General features: G+C 38.4%; 1 protein-coding gene across 3 annotated transcripts in view; it reads left to right on the top strand.

The window, feature by feature from the left end:
- Window positions 1–14,419, top strand: part of LOC145981694 (uncharacterized) — a 159,008-nt gene that overhangs the window by 27,135 nt on the left and 117,454 nt on the right. For all 3 annotated transcript variants that reach the window (XM_083115092.1, XM_083115090.1, XM_083115091.1), the window contains exons 6-7: window positions 3,100–3,277; window positions 11,021–11,185. In XM_083115092.1, coding sequence (XP_082971218.1) covers window positions 3,100–3,277; window positions 11,021–11,185 — 343 coding nt within the window. The remainder of the gene's footprint in view (window positions 1–3,099; window positions 3,278–11,020; window positions 11,186–14,419) is intronic.

Raw genomic sequence — 14,419 nt, 5'->3', positions numbered from 1 at the left:
CATACCCCAGTTACACGCGAGGAATGAACGAATCATGTCATGTGGCATACTAGAGACACATTACTCCACCAGGAGGAGGGAAAGAAAAACACAATATCAGATGATTGGGACAACGTGTATTTTTACACGCGACAACTACGTAATATCCCCCCCATACACACACAACAAACAACAAATGCTACAATATCGTACGCACAGACAGTCCGTGTGACTGTACACCAACTGAAGATGTCACTTTCACCACACAAAAGGGGGTGGGGAGCAATACCAAAAGTGTTCTCACTGAGATTTGCCGAGGGCAATAATCACAGACGGTTTTCAAAATGTCTGCCGTTTACTTCTACGCAGAGATGACAGCGACGAATCAAGGATTGTCGAGTACGAGCAAACAAGCCAGGTGTATCTGCTACCGTCGCGGCGGCGACGTTGATGCGAGCAACGAGGTCCTCAGCTGATGTGACAGGTGTGTCGTATACGAGGGTTTTCATTTCTCCCCAGAAGAAAAAATCGAGAGGGTTGAGATCTGGCGACCTCGGTGGCCAAGGCACAGGCTCATCCCTACCAATGAACCTATTGCGAAACACGTCATGCAGGAAATGTCGTACATTACAATCGAAATGAGCTGGTGCACCATCGTGTTGGTACCACATTTCTTGCTGCAGTGCCAAAAGGTACGGTCTCCAACAGTTCAGGCAGAACCTCACTAAGAAATGCATGATACGTGCGACCATTCAGGCGAACAGGGAGAATGTATGGTCCAATTAAATTATCATGTACTATCCCGCACCACACATTCACTGAAAACCTGTGCTGGTGATGGGCCACAAAAAGTGCATGTGGGTTGTCAAAGTCCCATACATGACTGTTTCTACTATTGAAGACATCCATCCTGGTGAAAATGGCTTCATCTGTCCACAATACGTTGGCCTCGAAGTGAGGGTTTGTGTCCAACTGATGCAACAGCCATTGGCAAAACTCCATACAAGGGCGAAAGTCACGAGGTAACAGTTCTTGTACTTTCTGCAGTTTAAAAGGGTGCATTCCTTCCTCTGACAACACTCGCCAAACATTCACATGAGACGTGTTTCGTGCCCGAGCGAACACTCGCGTACTGGTGCCAGGATGTTCTGCGACCGCTGTTAACACATCTTCTGCAAACTGATGTGTGCGAACACTTCGAGGTCTTCCAACTTCTTGCCGCGGTGGTAACACTGACCCTGTTTCACGCAGTCGACTGTCCACTACCTGAAATAAGGTGTGAGATGGTAAACGTCTATGTGGAAAGCGTTCTCCATAAAGACGCCTTGCCTACGGCTATTACCACGTGCCTCCCCATACATGAGATGCATGTCTGCTAGCTGCTGGGTCGTATACGCAGCCATCTGTGTAATAGGGAGCTGGAACTGCAAAGTATTGTTTTTGTTTAACACTGGCACACTGAACAAATTGGCCGTATCACCGTACGAACACCACAGACCAATTGTTGTGATACTTGACTTGCCCACTCCACCACGTCAACTTCTTTCAATACAACATACTAGTACTCTTCAATGCGTATGACAACCTAGAGCGAACTGCTGATCATATCCCAGCACCTGCAACCGGACTGGAACGACTGCCGGAGAGAACCAACCCTTCGAGCTCCTCTCGCGGGAACAGCAGTCATGAAGGTCAACGTAGACTACGAGAGCCAGACTTGCCTGTGCAGCGCTTCCAAAACTGGTCTCTTTTACGTCACAATGATCGCGTGCGAACACTTTTGGTATTGCTCCCCACCCCCTTTGTGACATCTTCAGTTGGTGTACAGTGACACGGACTGTCTGTGCATAAGACATTGTAGCATTTGTTGTTTGTTGTGTGTGTGTGGGGGGGATATTACGTAGTTGTCGCGTGTAAAAATACACGTTGTCCCAATCATCTGATATTGTATTTTTCTTTCCCTCCTCCTGGTGGAGTAATGTGTCTCTAGTATGCCACATGACATGATTCGTTCATTCCTCGCGTGTAACTGGGGTATGCAACCGTGCTCAACTTCTCGGATTTTGTGTTCGGTGCTCATGTTTTGATGTTTGAGGTCGGGATGTGTTGTCTTGAACGCATTTCTCATTGTCACGGTCCTTCTTGCTGCGTTACATACCCTTTCCATGTATTGTTCTTGCTGGAAATCCCCAATTCCTTTGAGGACTCCATTGCGCATGCGTGCAGTGAACTTTTCATAGTGACTTCCGGACTGAGCACATACGATTCCTTTATGATTCCCTTGGAACCGCCTCTCTATCTGTTATAGTATTCGTCCCAGTCAGGTGTGACGTTCACTTTGTCACCTTTTGCGAGGCTCCTATCTCGGAAACGAAGCCTCAGTCGTAAAAATGGAACTTAGACTTTTTGCTTGTTTTCGTGTGAGGAATCACCCCCCAAGCGTTGTAAACGACCTTTAGAAACACCCTGTATATGCTATTCTTGTATTATGTTTTATATTTGTATGTTTATACTATTCTTGTATTATTTTCCTGTAGTTTACGGTTATTACAATCATAAGAAAACAGTTTTCTTTGTGACGTTTCAGGAGAACACACGCTCCTTTCATCAGACATTTATTTTCATTTGACATTTGTTCTCCTGAAACGTCACAAAGAAAAACTGTTTTCTTATGATTGTAATAACCGTAAACTACAGGAAAATAATTCTACAATGCAATAATTCTATATTTGTACCAATGACGACATGTATTGCATTATTGTAATGCTTAATGATGAATAAACATATTGATATTGATATTCTACAAATGAGCAGTGTTTTGAAAGTCACAAACTGAGTCTGGCCCCTTTCTGTATGAAGACAAACTAGGGACCTGACATTGAAATTGAGTAGAATATTATGAGGGAAAGTCAAGAATTATCTGCATAACTTTCTTAGTTTGGCCGCACTCACGTGCTGAAAGATGGTACTATTGTGGTTACGTGGCCGAGGTTTGATCCTAATCACACCATTTAGGCCACCCTAAAGAAAGTTATTTCAAAAGTGCAGATAGGTTTTGACTTTTCCATATGTAATAGAACATTGAAATGGAAAAAGTTGAACACATTCTTTATTTTACAGGTTTGGCGATATAACTGCAACAAATGAAGTTGAGAGGTTGGTTGCCACAATTGCAATGATGGCAGGCTTTGCTCTACTGTATGGTGCATTCATTGGAGCTGTATCATCTCAGCAAGTTGCCCTGAATCGTCGCCATGAAGAATTTCTGCACCGTGTCAAGTTGATCCAGAGATATTTGGTGAGACAAGTAACATGGTATTGCACTAGGATTTTAAAATATTTATGCAGCATTAATGACAAAATATTGAAAATATTATATAGTTTAACCTTTAGCAGATGGCCAGTTTCAAACTAAACCACCAAAATTATGGTGTTCAAGATGGCTGATTTTGATTGAAATCACCTCCATGTGGCAGTAATTAACACATCATACCTTGAAAACTGCACATGATATTTCAGTTGTCTTTTTGTTCATTAGAATACCTCTAAAGTTATTACATACTTGAGTTACAAAACAATGTATTCATTGTGACTACTGAAATTACAGAAATTATTCCTAAACTGGCAACACTGCTGCTCTTAAACATTGTTATTTTTTCCACAAGAAGTGTCAGTCTTTTTTCAGCCAAACTGTGTATGGTTGAAGGAATGTGCAACTGGTACATACTACATTTTCACAATCACTCTGGTCTACTGTAGCATTCCGTATGCCAACTTTTTGGAAAAATTTCAATTTTCTTCTTCCTTTAACACTAATTATTGGGATACACAACGTATAAATTTAACCTTTGCTAAAAACTCTGTATTTAAGAGAGAAAAGAAAACCGATTTCATCTCTGTACGACAATTAGCTCTCAAGTTATGATTTTTTTTGTACTTCACGGCAAGTTTGAAAAGCACTCGCTTGAAAAGGTTCCATAAAATAATTACTATCTGTGTTGTGGAAATGATTCAATACAGTAATGTAGCATGAACCATACATTTGATGGTAAACAATATAGATCACCCCTATATATTTTTTAAACTTAAAATATCTAATCATTAAATAAAAATCCTCATTACTCCTTTCTGACCTTTTTTCCAATAACGTACTTTTGACTGGCAACAAAACAACTATATTTATTAGTCAACATACATTCTCCATGAATTTTAATACACATTATGAGCACCCTTTGGTCCTCTTTGACAAACTGTATTTTAGATGAGCTTTAACTCCAGTCTTGTTAATACACATCAGATGTAGAAAGAAACAAAAGTCCCCTTTAACCATAGACCCACGGTGCTACAAGGGAGTTGCATGAACACACAAGCAAAAAAGTTTACACTTTGTAGAGCAGAGGTTTATTTACATAACTGTCCAAAAAAGGGCTTTAGACTTCATTGCATTTTTAAGGAAAGAGTAAACCTCATTTAACATAGGAGTCATTCCATGCCAAATCAACACAGATATGTCCAATTTCTAACCTGACCATCTCCGATTTTCATGAAATTTGGGGAGTTGAAACAATGCATGGAACTTAGTAACTATGAAAATTTTTAGTTTCGTGCGTCTTGTAATTGTTAAATTATTCAAGGTCAAAGTTAGCAGAAATTGCTCTTTTTGAGCCCGCTTAGCTATACCAAATCTGCTGTAACTCCGCCCCTATTTTGCCTAGGAAGCTCAAATAAAGCTTATTGTACAGGGAATTGAACAAGCTTTCCAGTGATATATAACAAGCCTACCTTTGGATAAAAATATAATTTTGTCACGTGACCTTGACTTTTGACCTTGAATATCTCAAAACATGTCATCACCAAAAATCGTGAAAAAAATATATTTGGTCCCTCATACCATACTCTAAAACATACCAAAAAATCATTCTGGGACTGCAATGGGATCAGAAGATACAAAATAATATGTGTAACTATGTGACTGATAAAAGCCTCATTACATGAACTAAGATGAGTCAAGAGTCCTTTAACACCCCCTACAAAATGTAAAGGAGTTATCCTGGTCATGAAAGAAGTAGGTTAGGCACAGGGAGATCCCTAGCTGCGTGTGTCAAGCGTAGGTCCAGCACATTTTTGACCGCCATATTGAATTCAACGCAAAAATTTCAAAGGTAAGGGGGTGATGTGATATATCAAATCAGGATAGAACTTCACGAGAAATGAAGCGGCGAAGGTTTATCCAAAGTATCTTTAACCAGCAAAAAGTTATTACTGCATGCTTGCAACCATTTTCTCCTTTTCGAGGTGTTAAAAACAAAGTTTTAAGAATGCTCCTAACGTGTTAGGAACTCGTCGAGATGACGCTGACATCTTGGGAGAGAAAGAAGTATACACACCATGGCATATGATTTTAATCAGCGACATTCACTAAATACTTGATATAGTGTATGGAGAACGGAAATCGTTGGTCCATATTCAACAACGGAACCTTAAATGGTGAGGGCTTCTTGGATGTGTTAAGTGAACAGGTTTTTCATCCTTGATTACGGGACATGGCACTTTTTCCAAAGTTTTGAAACAGGACAGTGTGTGACCACACTATGTGAACATTTTGGCAATTTCTTCATGGTAAATTTTTAGGTAGATTGATGGGCAGACGGGGATGTATGAAAAGGCCTGCACATTCCCCAGATCTAACATCTTAGGAGGAATTTTACCTTCAGAAACATTTGAAGAGAACGGTGCATGCACTAAAAGTCCCTGATATTGACCATCTGAGAGAAGGCATAGTTGCTGCTTGCGATGATGTTGCACCTGCTACTTTGCCAAATTTTCTATGTGAGTGTGAGAGACGTCAACGAGTGTGCTCACAGGAATATTGACAACACTATGATGTGCATTTATCGTAAGTGAAAGATATGCGTATAACGTTTTGCTGCCTAAAAATAAGTTAGAAAAACCTTCACCATTTCATTTCTCGTGAAGTTCTAGCCTGATTTGATATATCACTTCACACCCTTCCCTTTGAAATTTTTCGTTGAATTCAATATGGGGGTCAACAATGTGCCGGACTTGCGCTTGACACACATAGCTAGGGATCTCCCTGTGTCTAACCTATTTCTTTCATGACCAGGATAACTCCTTTACATTTTGTAAAGGGTGTTAAGGGATTTTGACTCGTCATAGTTCATGTAATGAGGCTTTTATCAGTCACATAGGTACACATACTATTTTGTATCTTCTGATCCCATTGCAGTCCCAGAATGATTTTCTTATATGTTTTAGAGTATGGAATGAGGGACCAAATATATTTTTTTCACGATTTTTGGTGATGACATGTTTTGAGATATTCAAGGTCAAAGGTCAAGGTCACGTGACAAAATTATATTTTTATCAAAATGTGTACTTGTTATATATATCACTGGAAAGCTTGTTTAATTCCCTGCACAATAAGCTTTATTTGAGCTTCCTAGGTAAAATAGGGGCGGAGTTACAGGACATTTAGTATAGCTAAGCGGGCTCAAAAAGGGCAATTTTTGCTAACTTTGACCTTGAATAATTTAACAATTACAAGACGCACGAAACTAAAAATTTTCATAGTTACTAAGTTCCATGCATATTTTTAACTCCCCAAATTTCATGAAAATCGGAGATGGTCAGGTCGGAAGCTGTGTTGATTTCGCATGGAATGACTCATAGGCAAGTTACACAAAAAATAATAAAATATATTTGAAATGTAACCCATTACAAAGAAACTTATTTTAAAACCTGTTTTAGAACAAGTGCAAACAATTTTAGGTAAGAGTCTAGTTTACGTCCTTTTCCTAAGGAATATCGTTGGAAAGGTTATTGTATAAGGAATTCAACAAAGTAAATCCCAAGGCGAGGAAAAATTTCCTGGAGGAGAAAATCGAGAAAAACCGATGTTGTCTGGATATGCGTGATTGAACGTACTGAGGACATTTTTCGATGATGAAGCACATATTTAGGGGTGAAATGAGTGCTGATGGAACCTAACCTAACCTCATAGGCATACCTCGTTCCGGTGAATGGTTAGTGACAGAAATTTTAAAAAGAAAAACTTACTCTACGGATGCTGGAGCGCCGGCTGTCTGCTAGCATGGTTTTGTAAACGGGCAAGGAGTGCGCAAGAAAGACGTAAACGGGCAAGAAGGACGTAAACTAGACTCTAGCCCAATTTTAATTTTAAATTGACTTCCTTGTGCTTAAAGTAGACAATTCTAATTTAGAGGCTGAATCTTCTATATATATAAAAATGGACGTATGTGTCTGTGCGTGTGTGTGTGTATGTATGTTTGTTCCGGCTTAACTCTCGAACTCCTGGAACGATTTCAACCAAACTTGGTACAAGTATCACTTGCAATCTCAAAAGAAATACTGTGGGGGTAAGACATCCCTGGCACCTTTAGAGGTGGGGTGGGAAGGGTTACCTTTTATATAAAATAAAAAACGACCGATATTAAATTCCTCACAAACAGACATCTGTGACTCTATGCAATCCCTCACAATGATGGTGTTTCTTGGGTTGTCTAACATTCAGGCTGATATGAGTTTGTGTTGTGAAAACTACCGATATTAGTGTGGAATCCATAGTTTACGAGATTGCTAAGATGAATAGTGACACTCCCAATGCCGTTCAATTCCAAGTTCATCACCTATCGGCATGGGGGGGGGGGGTGAGAGGGGGTGAGAAATGACCTACATTAGTGTCGAATCCATAGTTTTCGGAGTCGCTAAGCTAATAGGTGACATTCAGGATGAAGTAAAATTACTTACATTTTACACTATAGTTAGAATTCATTATTTTCCTGTCATTATTTACATTGCGTTAAATAAATACCTGGGCAATGCCAGCTAATCAGCTAGTATGTAAATAAACAAGAGGCGACCTAATGTCTTTTACAGGGTAGGCATATTCAGTGCTCTTACAAGAAATAAAGAAAACTACTTGCTCCTAACTAAACTACACAACTAATTACTTATGGCATGTGCAAACTCCAACTACGTAACCAAAAACAAAACGAATGTGCTTCTTTATCGTGAGTCCTGATCTCTTATGTATGAAGTCAACTGGAAACTAAAACTGTGTTGAATTTGACCTAGACAGACCAGAAGTGTGTGTGTGATTTTGCATGAGCTCCGTAGATGTCTCTCTCTGACATCAGCTTTCTTCATTCGCTCTATGGAAATTTGTGAAATAATGAAAAGATTATCTTGGGCTACAACCAGGTGAGTTGTGGAGAAGATTCAAAACTTTCGAGAGCTAACATCGATAGCCCGAGAGAATCTTTTCATCATTCGTCACCAGGAAAGCTTCAAGACTTACTTTGTGAAATAATGTTTCCAAAAAAGAACAACTGAAACTACAGTGATTTTACGTTCCTCAGTTTTACATTTTCCTGCATTATACATTCAATGTTCATCGTTCCAACATAGCAAAATGATAAAAAAGTTTTCCGGATGTAACATTTTCCCACATTTCAAGTTCTTTCAACTTGGTCCCCTAATTTAACTCAGGATAGGAGCATTTTGGGCTCATGTTATGGATACTACATCTTTTTTATTTCGTTGGAATTTATGTATAGACAAATACACAATTTTTGTTGATACTGATAAAATACTGAAATAATATTTACCTGTATATTCTACCTATTCAATATAAAATTGCAAATGTTGCCTGGATAACATTAGTGGTTCTTTAAGATCATTGTACTATGCAACAAGGTGATTTCAAGCAGCTTCATTATGAAGACTTATTAGGGGATGATATAAATACAATTAAGAATAATGCTAAAATATTTTTCAAAGCAGCTAAAGAGTTAGGTTTGGAAGTTAGCAAAGATAAAACTAAATATATGCTTTCAGGCCAAAACCAAGTGTTAGGTAATAATCAAAATCTAATTATTGATAACAACTCATTTGAACCAGTTTCCAAATTCAAGTACTTAGGGGTAATACTAACAAATGAAAATGATATTAAAGAGGAGATAAAAAGCAGGCTTCATTCATACTCAATGCTGGGTGGGTGCTGGAGCTGCTTGAACAGGTGGAAAAAATCTACATAAATTGTATTCACGTCCAGATATTATTAGAATGATTAAATCAAGAAGACTTAGGTGGGCAGGCCATGGGGCACGAATGGGAGAGGAAAGAGAAGTTTACAGGATTCTTGTTGGGAAACCTGATATTAAGAATTATTTTCCTGTAGTTTACGGTTATTACAAGCATAAGAAAACAGTTTTTTCTTTGTGACGTTTCAGGAGAACACACGCTCCTTTCATCAGACATTTATTTTCATTTTGACTAAAGATACAGTTATAACAATGGTTAGTAATTTTTAAACAAAAAGAATCTGTTATATAATGGATGTTGTCAATGTTACATTGTTGTAATATAGCAACTTAACTGTGAAAAAAGCAGTCTATTTTATTTTTATTTTAGATTTTTTTTTTTTTTTTAAATTATGAATCCCAAATATCATCAGGTAATTCAAATTCATCATTGTTTTCACAAAGTCTCTTGATGTTTTCTGTTACATTAAATTTTAAAGATGGTGGCTTACTCCATTTGTGAAAAAGAAAACTCCACACTGGATCTACGTTACCATTTTCATTATTTAATTTATTCCAGTGTTCTTCTGCAATGAACGAGGCTTCCCAGACATTCAACTCTGTGTTTCCCGTTAATCTTTTTAAAACCCTTCTCACAGTTAAGTTGCTATATTACAACAATGTAACATTGACAACATCCATTATATAACAGATTCTTTTTGTTTAAAAATTACTAACCATTGTTATAACTGTATCTTTAGTCAAAATGAAAATAAATGTCTGATGAAAGGAGCGTGTGTTCTCCTGAAACTTCACAAAGAAAAAACTGTTTTCTTATGCTTGTAATAACCGTAAACTACAGGAAAATAATTCTATCATGCAAGCAATGCGTACATACAAGAAAAACTGATATTAAGAGCTTGTAGGAAGGCCAATGCGAAGATGGAGGGATAACGTTGAGATGGACCTAAAGGAAATTGGTAGGGATGGAAAAGAGTATATAGATCTTGCTCAGGAATGGGACAGATGGAAGGCCTGTGTTGCTGCAGCCATGAACCTTCGGGTTTAAGAAGGCTAGAGAGTTAGTTAGTTAGTTCATTTTGAAAAAAAAAAATATGTAGGACTGAGCCGATACCGATGCCGATACTCTTACCGATTCCCGATACCGGTACTTGAGTATTGCATTAATTAAAATTTGTTCAAAATATTGATCAATATTGGTGTGTAAATATTCTCCAATTATATGCATCAATTTACCAAGAAATTTACTTTGGAATGTTCATACATTAGAATATTAAATAGATATTTTGTAATCACAAAATACAGTTTTTTGTGCACAATTGGTGCAAAATGAAAGAAAAGTTTGAATTTTGCATAATTCCCAGGGTAATTAGACTCCTCGAATGTGTCGTGCGGCATTTTTGCATACTCCGTGAAAGATCAAAATGCCAGAAAAGTATCGGTGGTATCGGTAGATGAATTCCAACTATAACACTTTCCGATATTGATACATCGGCATCGATATCGCCTGAGCCTTAATATTTAGACACTTATATTACATAACTAGGGCATATCAATTATAACTTTTATGTACATAGAAGTAATTGTAAAATGACAGAATTTTATATTAAACTACAGGTTACTTATAGACATTTGATGTGTAAAATTATTGGTAATTTTACTAGTATACTAACACTGATACCGATAAAGTATCAATTAATCTGTACCATTGCTGTTGAAAAGTTAGTGAAAATTGTAATTTGACCAGTTTCAATGTGAAATGTACAAATCATCCACACAGAGATCAAAGCTGCAAAAATTACTAAAATGCCATAGGTTAGCTCAATTGCTAAACTACTCTTCGTGCTAGGGTCCTAAGTTCAAACCATGAGCTAGCCATAATTTTCAATATTTGTTATTGAAAACCATAACCTATTTCTAATAGTTATTTGTTTTTCTGTCTTTTGTCTTTGAGGTAGGCTGAAACAGCGATACCTAGAGCTATACGGGAGAAGACAATAGAGTTCTACAATTTGTTTTGGCAGAGAAATGAAGGAGTAATGACATCAGATTTATTTGATTCCTTGCCACTACCTGTAAAACAAGAAGCTGCTTATGATTATTGCTATGATATGTTTCAGCATGTAAGTATTTTCTTTTATTCTCACAGTTATGCATGTATCATTCACCAATGAATCTATGAGGTAATAATCAAATGCAACTGTTCTAGTTAATTCATTACAATAAAAGTCCATGGCACAACTGTAGTTTGACGGCCAGGACTTTCGAAGGCATTTTTTCATTGGGTTGTATGTGGCAGGGTATCAAGTCTCATCACTCCAGCTTTCTGACTTTCAAGACCAGCATTGTCTTCCCAAGTCTTGTTAATTATGGAAATCGAATGTTTGATGTGAACTGAACAAAACTCAAAATTCTCATTTTCACACCCTTGCACAACTTAAAACTATGGTGTATATTTAACATTTATTATTTGGAATAAACAACACTTTCTTTTTAATACAATTACAAAAACTGGAATACTACATCACCTTCTGTTACTTAAACTTCCTCTTTAATTACGCTATATCGCAAGCCGTTCAGTTCATCATAAATATTTCCTCCTTGGTCGCCACCCTGCCATCTTCATACAGTTTTCCTCTTCTTCCTTTTGCCTCATGAGATCGAAACACAAAAATGCTATATTCTGTGGCTCAAACCTGTGGCGAGCAAGGTTCAAGTTCGCTCAGCGATCAAGTGAGCAGCACTCGCGGAGCAACGCCTATTTGGCCGTCAAGTGGCTGAGCGCTCAGATACTTGACGTGCCCCTGTAAAATTGGAATGAACTTTAATTTCTTTCACAACCTGTCTTGTCTCTACCTAGATCTGTCTTCTCCTCCACACCCCATCTTCATATATTCATGGATTTCAAGGTCTCTTCCAAATGTTGCGTACAGTAATTTATACAGACACCTCCTGACAAAAATACATGTACAAAGGCTGTCGCAGAGAAGGTCAGACAGATTTTTTCCTGGCTTGGCAACACTGCCTATGGTTTTTTCACTAGTCGCGTCGTGTAGGATGACTCATTCTGTTTCCGTAGCAAGTTGTCACATGTTGCGAAACCACATTATTGAGCAGCTGTGTTTATTTACGTGGAACGTGTTTCGTTTACCCCTCCAGGTTTTTGTGTATAACATTGCTTTTCGCGATGAGTTTTCAAGATGACCAGCGACATGCCATAACATTTTGTTGGCGTTTAGGGAAAAGTGCTGCGGAAACATATGCAATGTTTTAACAGGCATATGCCGATCAAGACAGACTGAGTAGAACTGCAGTATTACCAAGGAGTCATTGAGACTCTGTGCCAGCACGTAGCAAAAAAGAGGCCGCATTTGAAGAACTCCTTCATGTTGCACCACGATAACGCACACCTGCATACTGCACGGGCTTTTCAGGATTACGCAACGAAGAGAAAAATATAAATTTTCCCGCATACAGCATACAGCTTGGACCTTGCACCCTGCGACTTTTGGCAATTTCCATTTCATGAAAGAAGAAGTGATCACCGAAGCGCAAGTTTTCTTCCAATGGAGGTTGCTGTTTTCCTATACAGGAATTAGTCTCACCTTCTCTGCGACAGCCTTTGTATATATAGCATCAACACCAAATAGATAAAGAACTATTAACCAATAAAGATCATATGTTTACTTCTTCTTCTTATTGCAGGTCTGGGTAACCAAAGCCTGTTCTGCAACTACAAAAGTTCACTCCTCCAGGCAGTATGGCCTTCCTAAATTTCTTGTACCCTTTGGTACAGAATTTACAAGACAAATGGCTATCTGGCATCCTCAGAACATGCTGATTCCACTTTAACTGATAATTTTTAATTTCTTCCACCAATTTTGCCTCAAAAATCTCATTTGTGAACAATTTATTATAGGAATTGTAGCTTCCTGGTGACGTGATTCAAACAAGTGTTCTCAGGTTACCAACCAAGTTAAATTAGAGTTGGCTTCCAACTAGGGGTGTGTGGGATCCCGAAATGTCGGTACCCGGATCGGGAAAAAAAATTCCCATCCAGATCCTGACTTCGGGAAATGAATTCCCTACTTTTCAGGATCCCGAATAGTCAGGAAATACCGAAAGGTCATTTTAAAAAGTCGTTAATTCTTGACGTTTTTTGCATTGAAAATGTCTGAAACTTATCGAAAAATTGTTAGTTTTTGTACCAGAAATGCAAAAACAATCACTTAAAGTGAAAATGACGTGTAGAATTCAAGATTTTACAGAGCTTTGGGAAATTTTGAACATTTCCTGTCCCGAGAATTTCCAGACTTTGTCGGGATATTGCGAATTTTTCCCATCTCGAATGTCGGGATTTAAAAAAATTCCCATCCCGATCCTGTCCCGACCCAAAAAATTCTGTCCCGCACACAGCGACTTCCAACGTTTCGAGGGCATACATTGCTCTCATCTTCAGAGAATGTAGAAATGGAGACCAGTGTAGGTTAATATACATAACTATAATGTGGCGGAGTTTGGATTCTGTCGTCCTGTTGGCTCTCTCTGGATCCTGGTGTTTTGTTTTTACGGAGGAGTGGGTTCCAGGTGTGAATGAACTGGAGTCCCATGTCCCTGTTGAGATGCTCCCAACCAACCTTCCTGTTTCTACAGATATGTGAATGACACGTTCGTCATTTGGCTACATGTACGACCGGCATTACAGAGTTTCTTAGACTTCCTTAACAAACGACATTGAAATATCCAGTTCACCATGGAGATAGATGCCTCCCATTCCTGGACATCCTAATCCGGCGCACACCTAATGGCACCCTCGGACATAGTATGTATAGAAAACACACCCACACTGATCTGTACCTAAATGCCAATAGCTTCCATCACAAAGCACAATGCCTTGCTGTTCTGAACACTCTAGCCAACAGGGCAGTAACCGTTTCTGATCAGGAGAATCTACAATCAGAATTCAGTCACCTCAGAACCAGTCTAAATCAGAATGGATACCACATCAGAGATATCAACAAGGCAGTTTCATTTCAGCAGAGACCAAGCTCGGATAACAGTGTGGCCCTTAGAACAGGCGTCTTCAACCCGTGGCCCGTGCCTGTTTGAAAACTTAAGTACTTAAAATTAAACCAGATTAAGTAAAAAACATAATTTCAATACAGGATATGTATTATAAATGAAGGTAATCAATACTTACAAAAATACATGAACGAATTTTACAATATCAGTGGGAAACTTGACTGCTTTCCCTTTACCAGCCTGTCGATGTTGGCGCTAATGTTGGAAGTTGCTATGCGCAGAGTATTCTCGAGATGTTGGTCCGTAATCTGACTTCTTGTCTTGAACTTCACATG

The sequence above is a fragment of the Lepisma saccharinum genome, chromosome 30, assembly GCF_977018435.1.
Source record: "Lepisma saccharinum chromosome 30, izLepSacc3.1, whole genome shotgun sequence".
Taxonomy (NCBI): Eukaryota; Metazoa; Arthropoda; class Insecta; order Zygentoma; family Lepismatidae; genus Lepisma; species Lepisma saccharinum.
This window is presented reverse-complemented; position numbering and strand designations above follow the sequence as displayed.